This window comes from Schistocerca cancellata, chromosome 2 (genome assembly GCF_023864275.1).
Source record: "Schistocerca cancellata isolate TAMUIC-IGC-003103 chromosome 2, iqSchCanc2.1, whole genome shotgun sequence".
Taxonomy (NCBI): Eukaryota; Metazoa; Arthropoda; class Insecta; order Orthoptera; family Acrididae; genus Schistocerca; species Schistocerca cancellata.
In genome coordinates, this window is record NC_064627.1 from 233509595 (window position 1) to 233524490 (window position 14896).

At 44.7% G+C, this 14896-nt stretch overlaps 1 protein-coding gene across 1 annotated transcript in view; it reads left to right on the top strand.

Moving 5' to 3' along the window:
• Positions 1-12058, top strand: part of LOC126161559 (organic cation transporter protein-like) — a 169328-nt gene extending 157270 nt beyond the window's left edge. The window contains exons 9-10 of the mRNA XM_049917497.1: positions 2037-2209; positions 9084-12058. Of these exons, the coding sequence (XP_049773454.1) occupies positions 2037-2209; positions 9084-9330 (420 nt within the window). The 3' untranslated portion in view covers positions 9331-12058. The remainder of the gene's footprint in view (positions 1-2036; positions 2210-9083) is intronic.
• Positions 12059-14896: the final 2838 nt, after the last annotated feature.

Consider the following 14896-nt stretch of genomic DNA (forward strand, 5'->3'; position numbering starts at 1 on the left):
ACGAGACTCAGAGGGCCATAGACACGGGTTCCCAGGTAGATGCCGTGTTTCTTGACTTCTGCAAGGCGTTCGATACAGTTCCCCACAGTCGTTTAATGAACAAAGTAAGAGCATATGGACTATCAGACCAATTGCGTGATTGGATTGAAGAGTTCCTAGATAATAGAACACAGCATGTCATTCTCAATGGAGAGAATTCTACCGAAGTAAGAGAGATTTGTGGTGTGCTATTCACAATATACATAAATGACCTTGTGGATAACATCGGAAGTTCACTGAGGCTTTTTGCAGATGATGCTGTGGTATATCGAGAGGTTGTAACAATGCAAAATTGTACTGAAATGCAGGAGGATCTGCAGCGAATTGACGCATGGTGCAGGGAATTGCAATTGAATCTCAATGTAGACAAATGTAATGTGCTGCGAATACATAGAAAAAAAGATCCTTTATCATTTAGCTACAATATAGCAGGTCAGCAACTGGAAGCAGTTAATTCCATAAATTATCTGGGTGTAGGCATTAGGAGTGACTTACAATGGAATGGCCATATAAAATTAATCGTCGGTGAAGCAGATGCCAGACTGAGATTCATTGGAAGAATCCTAAGGAAATGCAATCCGAAAACAAAGGAAGTAGGTTACAGTACACTTGTTCGCCCACTACTTGAATACTGTTCACTGGTGTGGGATCCGTACCAGATAGGGTTGATAGAAGAGAGAGAGAAGATCCAACGGAGGGCAGCGCGCTTCGTTACAGGATCATTTAGTAATCACGAAAGCGTTACGGAGACGATAGATAAACTCCAGTGGAAGACTCTGCAAGAGAGACACTCAGTAGTTCGGTACGTGCTTTTGTTGAAATTTCGAGAACATACCTTCATCTAGGAGTCAAGCAGTATATTGCTCCCTCCTACGTATATCTCGCGAAGAGACCATGAGGATAAGATCAGAGAGATTAGAGACCACAAAGAGGCATACCGACAATCTTTCTTTCCACGAACAATACGAGACTGGAATAGAAGGGAGAACCGATAGAGGCACTCAAAGTACCCTCCGCCACACACCGTCAGGTGGCTTGCGGAGTAAGGATGTAGATGTAGATGTACTCGGTCCAGATATTTCTGGTGACATACTGTAGCCCTGCTGAAGGTGATAGGTAGTGTCGGAAGTTCCATGCGGCTTTTCGCGGATGATGCTGTAGTATACAGAGAAGTTGAAGCATTAGAAAATTGCAGCGAAATGCAGGAAGATCTGCAGCGGATAGGCACTTGGTGCAGGGAGTGGCAACTGACCCTCACCATAGACAAATGTAATGTATTACGAATACATAGAAAGAAGGATCCTTTATTGTATGATTATATGATAGTGGAACAAACACTGGTAGCAGTTACTTCTGTAAAATATCTGGGAGTATGTGTGCGGAACGATTTGAAGTGGACTGATCATATAAAATTAATTGTTGGTAAGGCGGGTGCCAGGTTGAGATTCATTGGGACAGTCCTTAGAATATGTAGTCCATCAACAAAGGAGGTGGCTTACAAAACACTCGTTCGACCTTGCTCATCAGTGTGGGATCCGCACAAGGTCGGGTTGACAGAGGAGATAGAGAAGGTCCAAAGAAGAGCGGTGCGTTTCGTCACAGGGCTATTTGGTAAGCGTGATAGCGTTACAGAGATGTTTAGCAAACTCAAGTGGCAGACTCTGCAAGAGAGGCGCTCTGCATCGCGGTGTAGCTTGCTGTCCAGGTTTCGAGAGGGTGCGTTTCTGGATGAGGTATCGAACATACTGCTTCCCCCTACTTATTCCTCCCGAGGAGATCACGAACGTAAAATTAGAGGGACTCGAGCGCGCACGGAGGCTTTCCGGCAGTCGTTCTTCCCGCGAACCATACGCGAGTGGAACAGGAAAGGGAGGTAATGACAGTGGCACGTAAAGTGCCCTCCGCCACACACCGTTGGGTGGCTTGCGGAGTATAAATGTAGATGTAGAAGGTGGGTACACGCGACGGTGTGTATGTACGTGTGTCGGTGTCTGCAGGCTGTGGTGAGCCCGGTGCTGCCGCTGATCGTGTTGGGCGCCATCGGCGTGGTGGGCGGCGCGCTGTCGCTCTACCTGCCCGAGACGCTGGACAAGGAGCTGCCGCAAACGCTGCGCGACGGCGAGCAGTTCGGCCTGGGGCAGCGGCTGCTCGACTTCCCCTGCTGCGGAAAGTGAGTACAGCCTCGTGCCGGCACAACTTTCCAGTATCCACCACCTAGTCCGGATGGAGAAAGGGGCAACTGCTGATCAGTGTATCAAAGTTAAAGGTAAAACCTTCAGCCGCGTGTTTGAATCGCTTCATTTACGAGGGTCACTACAAAAGAAATGCAAACTATTTATTTAAAAATCCACATTTTATTCTACATGTTTGAAAGTTTTACAGTGTTTGGATACATCCTTTAGGAACAATATTTTCATTTCTCCACATAATTTCCATCCCTCTCAACTGCCTTACGCCATCTTGGAACCAGCGCCTGTATACCCGCACGGTAAAATTCTGGACCAACCTCTTGAAGCCACTGTTTGGCAAAGTGCATAAGGGCGTTATCATCTTCAAACCTTGTTCCACGAAGAGAGTCTTTCAGTTTCCCAAAGAGATGGTAGTCACACGGAGCCAGGTCAGGACTGTAAGGCGGCTGTTTCAGTGTTGTCCATCCGAGTTTTGTGATGGCTCCCATGGTTTTTTGACTGACATGTGGCCGTACGTTGTCGTGCAACAGCAAAACATCCTGCTTTTGCCGATGTGGTCGAACACAACTCAGTCGAGCTTGAAGTTTCTTCAGTGTCGTCACATATGCATCAGAATTTATGGTGGTTCCACTTGGCATGATGTCCACAAGCAAGAGTCCTTCGGAATCGAAAAACACCGCAGCCATAACTTTTCCAGCAGAAGGTGTGGATTTGAATTTTTTTTCTTGGGTGAATTTGCATGATCCCACTCCATTGATTGCCTCTTCGTCTCTGGTGAAAAATGATGGAGCCTTGTTTCATCACCTGTCACAATTCTTCCAAGAAATTCACCTCCACCATTCTCGTACTGTTCCGAAAGTTCGCTGCATACCGTTTTTCTTGTTTCTTTGTGAGCCACTGCCAACATCCTGGGAACCCACCTGGCACAAACCTTTTTTAACGCCAACACTTTCAGTATTCTGCGAACACTTCCTTCCCGTATCCCAACGTAGCGTGACAATTCGTTCACTGTTATGCGTTTGTCCGCAGTCACCAATTCGTTAACTCTTTGCACATTGTCTGGAGTGTGTGCAGTACGAGGCCTGCCGCTGCGAGGACAATCCTCAATATTGCCGTGCCCTCTTTCATGACGTAACCTGCTTGCCCACCGACTAACTGTACTACGATCGACAGCAGCATCTCCATACTCCTTTTTCAGCCTCTTGAGGATGTTTCCCACTGTCTCGCTTTCACAGCACAGGAATTCTATGACAGCACGTTGCTTCTGACGAACGTCAAGTGTAGCAGCCATCTTGAAGACATGCTGTGACGGTGCCATTCGCGGCAACAGGTTGAACTACGTTTGAAAACAAGCGGGAAGGATGTGTCTACACACTGTAAAACTTTCACACATGCAGAATGAAAACTGTATTTTTACAAAAATAGTGTGCATTTCTTTTGGAATGACCCTCGTAGAAGCGACAGATTTCGGTGCCATACTGTATCGTCAATAGAGGGGCCTGATGTCGGTGCAATGCGTCACCAAAATCTGTCGCTTCTAAATAGAGACATTCAAACACGAGCTGAAAGTGTAACCATTAATTCTCAAATCTTGCTGTACAGACACTGTATCCAGTTAGAAAGGTGTCCCTAGGTGTCGTACCTGTTTCTTTCTCCAGTTTAGCTTATCAAATGTATCTGTGTGTGTGTGTGTGTGTGTGTGTGTGTGTGTGTGTGTGTGTGTGTGCATGTGTGTGTGCATGTGTGTTTGCGGTAATAGCAGCATGTAACCGGTCTTCAGCTGTAACGGATTTTTTCATCACCAGATTAACCTTCCTATTAAAACCACTCTAAACACCCGATTCCTGAAGTAACCCTTTTTTATTGCTGTTATTTTCAACGATAAACGTAGAGTTTGAACAAAGGTCGAATAATTCTAATGAAGGTGAAAGAGTAGATCTCGATCGATATGAGATTACGGGGGAGACCTGGTGGTCAAGGAAGGCAGAATTCGGTTATGATTGTGGACGGGGCCGTAATCAGTTGCTATTGGTTGCCTTTTCTTTTAATCACATACACATTATTTAAAATCAACAACAAATTAAAATAATGTCAATAATTTAAGAATTGTTGCACGGATGACGGCCTTAATGGCAATAAATTAAGAACTGATTAAACTTGCTGCAACTTACAATTACACTTATTAAAATATTAAAGGCAAGTGACCAAGGTCTTAAAGCTCGCTGCAAAAATACAATTGCGATTTTAAAATTTTATGACAAGTAACGACACTCAAATTCTAAAGGTGGCAGGGGTAAAATAGATGGATTGAAAGGCTATTTACAATTTGTACAGAAACCAGGTGGCAGTTATAAGAGTCGAGGGACATGAAAGGGAAGCAGTGGTTGGGAAGGGAGTAAGACAGGGTTGTAGCCTCTCCCCGATGTTATTCAATCTGTATATTGAGCAAGCAGTAAAGGAAACAAAAGAAAAATTTGGAGTAGGTATTAAAACGAGGATAATGGAATGTAGTCGAATTAAGTCGGGTGATGCCAAGGGAATTAGATTAGGAAATGAGACACTTAAAGTAGTAAAGGAGTTTTGCTATTTGGGGAGCAAAATAACTGATGATGGTCGAAGTAGAGAGGATATAAAATGTAGACTGGCAATGGCAAGGAAAGAGTTTCTGAAGAAGAGAAACTTGTTAACATCGAGTATAGATTTAAGTGTCAGGAAGATTAGATGGTTAGATCACATAACTAATGAGGAAGTATTGAATAGGATTGGGGAGAAGAGAAGTTTGTGGCACAACTTGACCAGAAGAAGGGATCAGTTGGTAGGACATGTTCTGAGACATCAAGGGATAACCAATTTAGTATTGAAGGGCAGCGTGGAGGGTAAAAATCGTAGAGGGAGACCAAGAGATGAATAACTAAGCAGATTCAGAAGGCTGTAGCTTGCAGTAGGTACTGGGAGATGAAGAAGCTTGCACAGGATAGGGTAGTATGGAGAGCTGCATCAAACCAGTCTCAGGACTGAAGACCACAACAACAACAACAACGACACTCATGGCTGAAGACCTTAATGGCAATAAATTAAGAATTGTTTCACGGCTGAAGGCCTTAATGGCAATAAATTAAGAATTGTTTAATTTTTTGCAACTTACAAACTACAGTTATTAAAATACTGAAAACAAGTCACCAAGGTCTTAAAGGTTAACTGATAAAATACAATTGACACATTAGAATTTTAAGGCAAGTAGCGACAGTCACGGCTGAAGGCCTTTAACGTCAGGAATGGCAATTATTAAAAAAATTTACAAACATACTGTCAAACAGCAAGGCAACAGCAAAAGTTAAATTAAACGACGGGCAACTGATTACCAAACAGGTGAGACAAAATGATAGTAAACTTGCTAGCACAACCGTTTAAACTTGCTGTAACGCCAAGAATGGCAATTATATTTAAAAAATTTAGAAACATACAATAAAACAGCTTCCGAAAGGAGAAAGGATTCACTACTACCAGAGTAGAAGAAACACCAACCGACCTACAAATCAAGGAAACTGTCAAAATTACACGCCTTACCGGACAGCTGCGGCAGGGCGAGGAAACGTGCACTGCCGTTACCTATACTAAACTCCAGGGCAGGTAACTGGGGCGTTAGCGGCCACCAGGCAGGAAAAATACCGCTGGTTTAACTTAACAAATAGTAACACATAGACTGCATCAATTAGTAACAAGAAGTCGAGGAAAGCTAATTAGATCCGCCTTCCCCAAGCACTCCATTCGTTGCTCTTCATTTCGGCGACACTGCGAGCAGTAATAAGAACCCAAATCACTGGAGAAGCGCGAGATCTCAAAGTGGTGGAGGTTTCACTACTAGGAATAAAATCCACTTAACTTAAAGCTTGTTGGACCCGGTTGACGACCAGGTCGTGTACCCTCGCGACCACAGCCCTTCCTCCTGGCAGTGCACGTGTGCCGCCAGCAGTCCCGGCGTGTTCTCGCACTGCACTCTTGGCTCCTTCAGAGTCCCCAACCGAACTGCTCACTCACACGACCCGGAAGAACAATGACGTCCCCCCAAAGATAGGGCCACAGTTACTACATATCGAAAACGCCGCTGCTGCCACTAGCGGACAGGCTTGCAAAACCAAGTGGCGCCACTCAACACAACAAGAAGACCAGCAAGCGAACCATGTCAACAAAGGGATACAGTCCGGCCTTCAACAGAGGACGGAAACCTGCAACAGCACCAACGCGAGCCGCAGCACGGCTCAGAGGGTGTGGCAGAAATTGGTCACTGTGTCTCCAGCGAGGAAGAAAAGCGCAGCGATGGAGAGAGCGGATGGTCACAAGTACACGACTTCCTTGCGTCATACTTTTGGGATATCAATTTCTCACGTTGAAGCAACCACAAAATTAAGAGTTCAGTTATATCCCAAGTCATGGGTATATCAATCAAATATATCTTCTCTTTCAAGGGACATTGTGGAAGTTTTCTCCTTATATGATGTCGCAAGTTTGTAGTCACTCCTCCCGTATTTTACCCTTTGAAGCAAGTAGAGCATTTTACTTCACTGTTATCACATGTCGTAAAATACTTCCAAACTAGGGATGATGGCATTCTGCAGTACAACGGATGTCGGCGGACGACTATCAGAAACTATTGAGTAGACGAAGTGGTGCACATTGCACGAGCATGTATACCGTCTAATACGCCACACCACACAGCAACATCTACATTACTGTCTCAGCAAACCTGTATCGATTCTTCTGTCACTATCAGTTCCAGACTGTCGGCGTTTTTATTACAGTAGCACTGATTGCGTTTCCGTTTTCTGTAATAACACAATATTTCGAAGCAACGGAAATTTAAGAATAAACATTGTTGTTGTTGTTGTTGTTGTGGTCTTCAGTCCTGAGACTGGTTTGATGCAGCTCTCCATGCTACTCTATCCTGTGCAAGCTTCTTAATCTCCCAGTACCTACTGCAGCCTACATCCTTCTGAATCTGCTTAGTGTACTGGTCTCCCTCTTCGATTTTTACCCTCCATGCTGCCCTCCAGTACTAAATTGGTGATCCCTCGATGCCTCAGAACATGTCCTACCAACCGATCCCTTCTTCTAGTCAAGTTGTACCACAAGCTCCTCTTCTACCCAATTCTATTCAATACCTCATCATTAGTTATGTGATCTACCCATCTAATCTTCAGCATTCTTCTGTAGCACCACGTTTCGAAAGTTCTATTCTCTTATTGTCTAAACTATTTATCGTCCACGTTTCACTTCCATACATGGCTACACTCCATACAAATACTTTCAGAAACGACTTCCTGACATTTAAATCTATACTCGATGTTATCAAGTTTTTCTTCTTCAGAAATGCTCTCCTTGCCATTGCCAGTCTACATTTGATATCCTCTCTACTTCGACCATCATGAGTTATTTTGCTCCACAAATAGCAAGACTCCTTTACTACTTTAAGTGTCTCATTTCCTAATCTAATTCCCTCAGCATCACCCGACTTAATTCGACTACATTCCATTATCCTCGTTTTGCTTTTGTTGATGTTCATCTTATATCCTCCTTTCAAGACACTGTCCATTCCGTTCAACTGCTCTTCCAAGTCCTTTGCTGTCTCTGACAGAATTACAATGTCATCGGCGAACCTCAAAGCTTTTATTTCTTCTCCATGGATTTTAATACCTGCTCCTAACTTTTCTTTTGTTTCCTTTACTGCTTGCTCAATATACAGATTGAATAACATCGGGGATAGGCTACAACCCTGTCTCACTCCCTTCCCAACCACTGCTTCCCTTTTATACCTCTCGACTCTTATAACTGCCATCTGCTTTCTGTACAAATTGTAAATAGCCTTTCGATCCATCTATTTTACCCCTGCTACCTTCATAATTTGAAAGAGAGTATTCCAATCAACATTGTCAAAAGCTTTCTCTAAGTCTACAAATGCTAGAAACGTAGGTTTGACTTTCCTTAATCTTTCTTCTAAGATAAGTCGTAGGGTCAGTATTGCCTCCCGTGTTCCAACATTTCTACGGAATCCAAACTGATCTTCCCCGAGGTCGGCTTCTACCAGTTTCTCCATTCGTCTGTAAAGAACTCGCGTTAGTATTTTGCAGCTGTGACTTATTAAACTAATAGTTGGGTAATTTTCGCATCTGTCAACACCTGCTTTCTTTGGGATTGGAATTATTATATTTTTCTTGAAGTCTGAGGGTATTTCGCCTGTCTCATACATCTTGCTCACCAGATGGTAGCTCGTTCGCAAAAGAAAAAAAAGTCTGATTTGAAAACAAAAAATTTAGCATTGCTGCTGTTGTAAACTGACATGCTGTTTTTTTATCCGTTACTAGTAAAAATGAAAAAAGCTGTTATAACTGAGACCAAACAAATACCGAAAAGTAGCAGTTATTCATAACAAAAATTCGAGTATAGGTTTTCCCAATCCTTAATAAGTGTGTGTGTGTGTGTGTGTGTGTGTGTGTGTGTGTTTTGGTGGGCATGGGTGGGCAGATAGCTAGTTGGGCATATGGTGAGATTTATGGGTGAGTGGGCATGTTGGAGTTTTCGTGTGTTGGAGAGTGGAAGTGGTGAGTGTGGTTGTTAAGAAGTGTGGTAGTCTTGGTGTATGGAGTTGCCAGTGTGTGGGAGTATTGAAGTGTGGAGTTTTAGAGTATGGGAATATGGGAGTGTGGATGTGTGGGAGTGTGAAAGTTGTTTGGTTGTGTGGTAGTTTGGGAATAACTGTTCACGTAAACTTGTAATTTGAATACAGCAATATTCTGTAACTAGATTGTTGCGAACGCAATAAAACAGAGACTGACTGACGCCTGTGCTGTGTGTCCACAGAAAACCAGAAGCGAAGGACGCAGCAGCGGCGGTGGAGACGGGCAAAGAGGCGTCACCGCCGGCCAGCCCGTTCCAGCGAGGCCTGGGCAACCGCGCCTCGCTGCGAGCCTCCATCCGCGGGGAGACCTACCGCTCCAGCATGATCCTGCGCTCCTCCGTGCGCTCGCGCCGCGCCGCCTCGCCGCCAGATGCCAGCACCGCCGCAGGCGCAAGCGCTGGCGCCGCCACGCAGCCCGACGCCGTTTGATGAGGCGGAGCAGACCAGACAGCCCTCTAGCGTCGCTGCGTCGCAGCACTCGGAGCAGTTAACGCTTGCCGTCCTCTGCTCTCCCTTGCCCTCTCCATCGCTGTCTCGGGCTATATCGGTGGAAGAATAACCAGCGTATGGATCTCTCGTACACCAGTCTCTGATTCGAGCCACAGCTGACGCTAGTGTTTTCAGTTCCTAAGATCCACGCCCTCCCTTCTCCTTTCATGTTTAGGAAGCTGGGTGGAATAAAGGTTTATATAGACTCACTATTTTTGTCGTCAGGTCCCGTCGGCCTTCGCTGCCGACTGATCATTCTCTAGCTAAAGCATCATTGTATGTCAGCACGCATACCGGTCTCCCGATCCTTAATGTCGCATTTAGGACCAAAGCCACAACTGCTTCTACAAGTAGCTCATCAGTTATCGCCATGGAGCCTCCCACCAATGGAAAATTCTCATCAGTACCGGAAATGAAATCTCGTTAAACAGGTGTCGGTCAAGTGGCCTAGCTGCTCGGCTATGGCGGTGGACAACATTCTGATATCCTTCTCAAAAGTTTAATCATCTTCAACATCAGATGTGTGCCTACCCCGCCGCTAAAATTCTTTTTCAGCACAAGACAGAAATCGATGTTTTAAGCACATGCGCAAATGCAATTTTCTTCTTTTGTGAGCTTACGATTGCGTTCCTTTCATACTCTTTCTGAGTCTGAGACTATCTCTGCACCCAATCAATATTCACAGTAAGTGTTACAGAGCGTATTACTATACATAAAAATTAATATTGTATCAAACATGAAACCACACAGTCTACGCTTTGACCATAACAGACGCGGGTGGACTCAGTAAAAGTGAGATATTTCTTTAGTTTCATCACGGTCCTATACACGAGCTATTTAATTTATGTCAGTCAGTTCTCCCAGATGCTCTCCGCCAATAATATGGCAAATATAAACAACTTAGTTTAAAAGACTGGAAGCCACCGGTGATAGAGTAGCGTACTTTCAACATCTTTGATAGAATTGTGGTATTTAATGTCTGTGTGGCTGCATAAGTTTTCTCGCTGACAGAATATAGTATTTTGATCGTATTGGACAATGTTGTTAGGCAAAGTTTCACTACCTTTACCAATGTAAACATGTTACTAGAACAGAGTATATACGAAAAGAAGGGACTGGCCTTCCTGTAGGTATTATTTCGTAAAGTAGGCCAACTAAAATTCGTATTAGAATATGTACACGCCGATAACTTTTCTACTCAGAAAACTGCCTACTGCTCTGTACGTCTGGATGTATTTCGTAGTCACCACAGGCACCGCCGAAGAGGGAAGTTGGTATATACTTGTAAAAGCGAAATTAAAAACTGTTTGCTTCATCTAAACAAAATGTGATTAGCATTTCTGGAAAATATCATCGTCTATACTATAGCGATAGTATTTGGCACAGTCAGACGACAAATGCAAAGCACGTATGCGAAATATTAGCACAAGAAGTTAACCTGCGTATTACTTTGCGCCCAAAATCCCACTCATTACTCAGTATGCTGGGAAAGCCTGGAAATTCACTGTGTGAGTGAGAAGCATCTGAAGCTAAACTGTAAAATCTCGCGTGGAAGCCAAATCACAACGCTTCGACGGGACTGTCCAACGACATATATATTAGCATTCCTTAGGTTACTAGACTACTCTGATCTTCTCGCTAAACAACATTTCTGAAAAGCAAGATTGCTCCGTAGAATAAGTACTTTTCTTCTCCCCTGGCGTCGTGCAGTTCTGCCGCAGATTCTTTAGTTTTCGTGCACAACATTCCTACGCTTAACAGCTCAGCTATCAACGATTTCTCCGTATCTTTTCTTCATTTTTGTAACACACGCGTGTTTTTCTCAGGGTGCTATGAAGGCAACTGAGCACGAAGTTACATTTGAACATTTATCTCCCACGGTGTTCCATTTACGGAATGAACGCAGATTGCCATGTCATCTGTGGTAGCTGTCTAGCTTAATCAGGAAACTGCTGAAAATTCTAGTTCTCTGGCTTTCGAGCAGCAAGCCCTTTCGAGAGATCGAGGGTCGTCCCAACGTAGCGTGACAAATCCTCATAGTTTCCTATAGTTGAAGCTCAGTTCTGGCACAATTGAAACGACCACGCAGTGTGTGTTATGAGAGTTTGATTACTTCCTTTACGTGTTCGTATTTTTCTTCTCTTGCCTCCTTGCAGTCTATGGAAAACAAGTCACGTGCTCACTATAACACACTATTGTGTGCACATATCCTCAGGTTATCATTTGTGGTGGCATGTATTTGCTGTCACTTAAAAACTGTTGTGAGGATACCATCTCGAATTAACGACTGGTGACAAAGAATGCGTGATCGAGGAACATGTGTTGATACGCCGAGACCCTACGTTTGCCCTATGCCACACCATTGCCCTTCAGACGTTCCGGCAACTCGTTCTGTGAAATTCGGGCGACCTCCATCGCACATGGGTAGTCAGAGCGATGAGCTAGAGACAGATCTAAGTACAGTATTGTTCCTGTAACTGGACGTAAGACGTCCAAGAGATACGCCGCAATTCTTGTGGTTAGAGACACTAGTCATTTTTATGTATTTAAAAAATTCTAATATTTAAATGTAAAAACTGAAACTGTGTTTGTTATTCAAAGGATAAATTTGGAGATTACAACAAAGATTTTCTGTATATATGTGTACTTATATTATTTAAAAATTATAAATGCTTCAAATGATGAAGACATATAAGATAAATAAAAGAAATATAATCTCTTTTTCTGAAATATCATTTATACAGTTATTTCTAGAAAGTAACAGATTATATGATGATAATGTAATAATCAATTGTTCAGTAACGATGTATGTCGCCCCACGATACCTCAGTTGCTTAGAATACTACAGACGATAGGAAAATTGTATGCATACATCAAAAACTTGTCATTAATATTCATCGTAGAATATGCTCCAGTAAGGGGGTAGGAACGTGTGATCTCACTATGAATAACACTTAGAAAAACTTTTGGGGCGAGTTTCTCGCACCAAAACAAGGGGGAAAAGGCCACTCAGGCGTATGTACGAAGATACTTTGTTCTTCAGAATGACTGTACTTGGTTTATTATACGTTTATAATCGTCAGCTTATGGGAATTACTTAAAATTTAAATTAAAACAACTAACAGGAAGCGCTTGAAATGTTTCATCTTTTTTGTAAACTATTGGTTAGGAACTTGTGAGATAATGGTCTCCCCCACCATCCCAAAAGCCATTCAAACGGTGCCGATTAATTTCGCAGGCTTCTGTGACACGAGTCTCATCGTTAGGACGTCCACTAAAAAATAACTAATTCTTCAGCGTTAATGTAGTCACTAACAATATTTCCCATCTTAGGGAATCGTGATCGCTGTCATATTAAAAGTTACGTTCTGTTGTAAATACACTCCTGGAAATTGAAATAAGAACACCGTGAATTCATTGTCCCAGGAAGGGGAAACTTTATTGACACATTCCTGGAGTCAGATACATCACATGATCACACTGACAGAACCACAGGCACATAGACACAGGCAACAGAGCATGCACAATGTCGGCACTAGTACAGTGTATATCCACCTTTCGCAGCAATGCAGGCTGCTATTCTCCCATGGAGACGATCGTAGAGATGCTGGATGTAGTCCTGTGGAACGGCTTGCCATGCCATTTCCACCTGGCGCCTCAGTTGGACCAGCGTTTGTGCTGCACGTGCAGACCGCGTGAGACGACGCTTCATCCAGTCCCAAACATGCTCAATGGGGGACAGATCCGGAGATCTTGCTGGCCAGGGTAGTTGACTTACACCTTCTAGAGCACGTTGGGTGGCACGGGATACATGCGGACGTGCAATGTCCTGTTGGAACAGCAAGTTCCCTTGCCGGTCTAGGAATGGTAGAACGATGGGTTCGATGACGGTTTGGATGTACCGTGCACTATTCAGTGTCCCCTCGACGATCACCAGTGGTGTACGGCCAGTGTAGGAGATCGCTCACCACACCGTGATGCCGGGTGTTGGCCCTGTGTGCCTCGGTCGTATGCAGTCCTGATTGTGGCGCTCACCAGCACGGCGCCAAACACGCATACGACCATCATTGGCACCAAGGCAGAAGCGACTCTCATCGCTGAAGACGACTCGTCTCCATTCGTCCCTCCATTCACGCCTGTCGCGACACCACTGGAGGCGGGCTGCACGATGTTGGGGCGTGAGCGGAAGACGGCCTAACGGTGTGCGGGACCGTAGCCCAGCTTCATGGAGACGGTTGCGAATGGTCCTCGCCGATACCCCAGGAGCAACAGTGTCCCTAATTTGCTGGGAAGTGGCGGTGCGGTCCCCTACGGCACTGCGTAGGATCCTACGGTCTTGGCGTGCATCCGTGCGTCGCTGCGGTCCGGTCCCAGGTCGACGGGCACGTGCACCTTCGTCGACCACTGGCGACAACATCGATGTACTGTGGAGACCTCACGCCCCACGTGTTGAGCAATTCGGCGGTACGTCCACCCGGCCTCCCGCATGCCCACTATACGCCCTCGCTCAAAGTCCGTCAACTGCACATACGGTTCACGTCCACGCTGTCGCGGCATGCTACCAGTGTTAAAGACTGCGATGGAGCTCCGTATGCCACGGCAAACTGGCTGACACTGACGGCGGCGGTGCACAAATGCTGCGCAGCTAGCGCCATTCGACGGCCAACACCGCGGTTCCTGGTGTGTCCGCTGTGCCGTGCGTGTGATCATTGCTTGTACAGCCCTCTCGCAGTGTCCGGAGCAAGTATGGTGGGTCTGACACACCGGTGTCAATGTGTTCTTTTTTCCATTTCCAGGAGTGTAAGTTAACTGACAGATAATGCAATTGCAAAATGGCTCTGAGCACTATGGGACTTAACTTCTAAGGTCATCAGTCCCCTAGAACTTAGAACTACTTAAACCTAGCTAACCTAAGGACATCACACACATCCATGCCCGAGGCAGGATTCGAATCTGCGACCGTAGCGGCCGCGCGGTTCTTGACTGTAGCGCCTTTAACCGCTTGGCCACCACGGCCGGCATAATGCAATTGCGTGAGTGCTGAGTTCTTGTGGTGAGGAGAAATAATTAACTCTTCACGTTATATCATGCACCTGAAGCGCTAATTTATAGGCCTTATTGTTGTAGCTCGAAAATAACGAATATTCGTGTAGTGTACAGTGTGTTAAGTGATTTAATTCTATTTTTAAGAGTGTGATCTGTGTTGCAATGTGCGATGAGTGTGGATGTTGCCGTAGGATAGTCAGACAGGGGTCGTATGACTAGGCAGTGGACTGTAGATTCACTTGGATGACTGTAGCGGGGAATTGAATGGGGAACTCAACGAGTATCTCCAAAGGAACTATAGGCTCTGCAAAATAAACAAGAGAATCGCTGAACAGGAGACAATTATTTTTGTCCTTCAGGCTGAATAAAAAAAAACCGCGAATCTGAACTGGGTTGAAGTGGGAAAAAGGTCGTGGGAACTGGTTAAAGGCAACAAACAGTGGGCGAAAAGGGAGCAGCT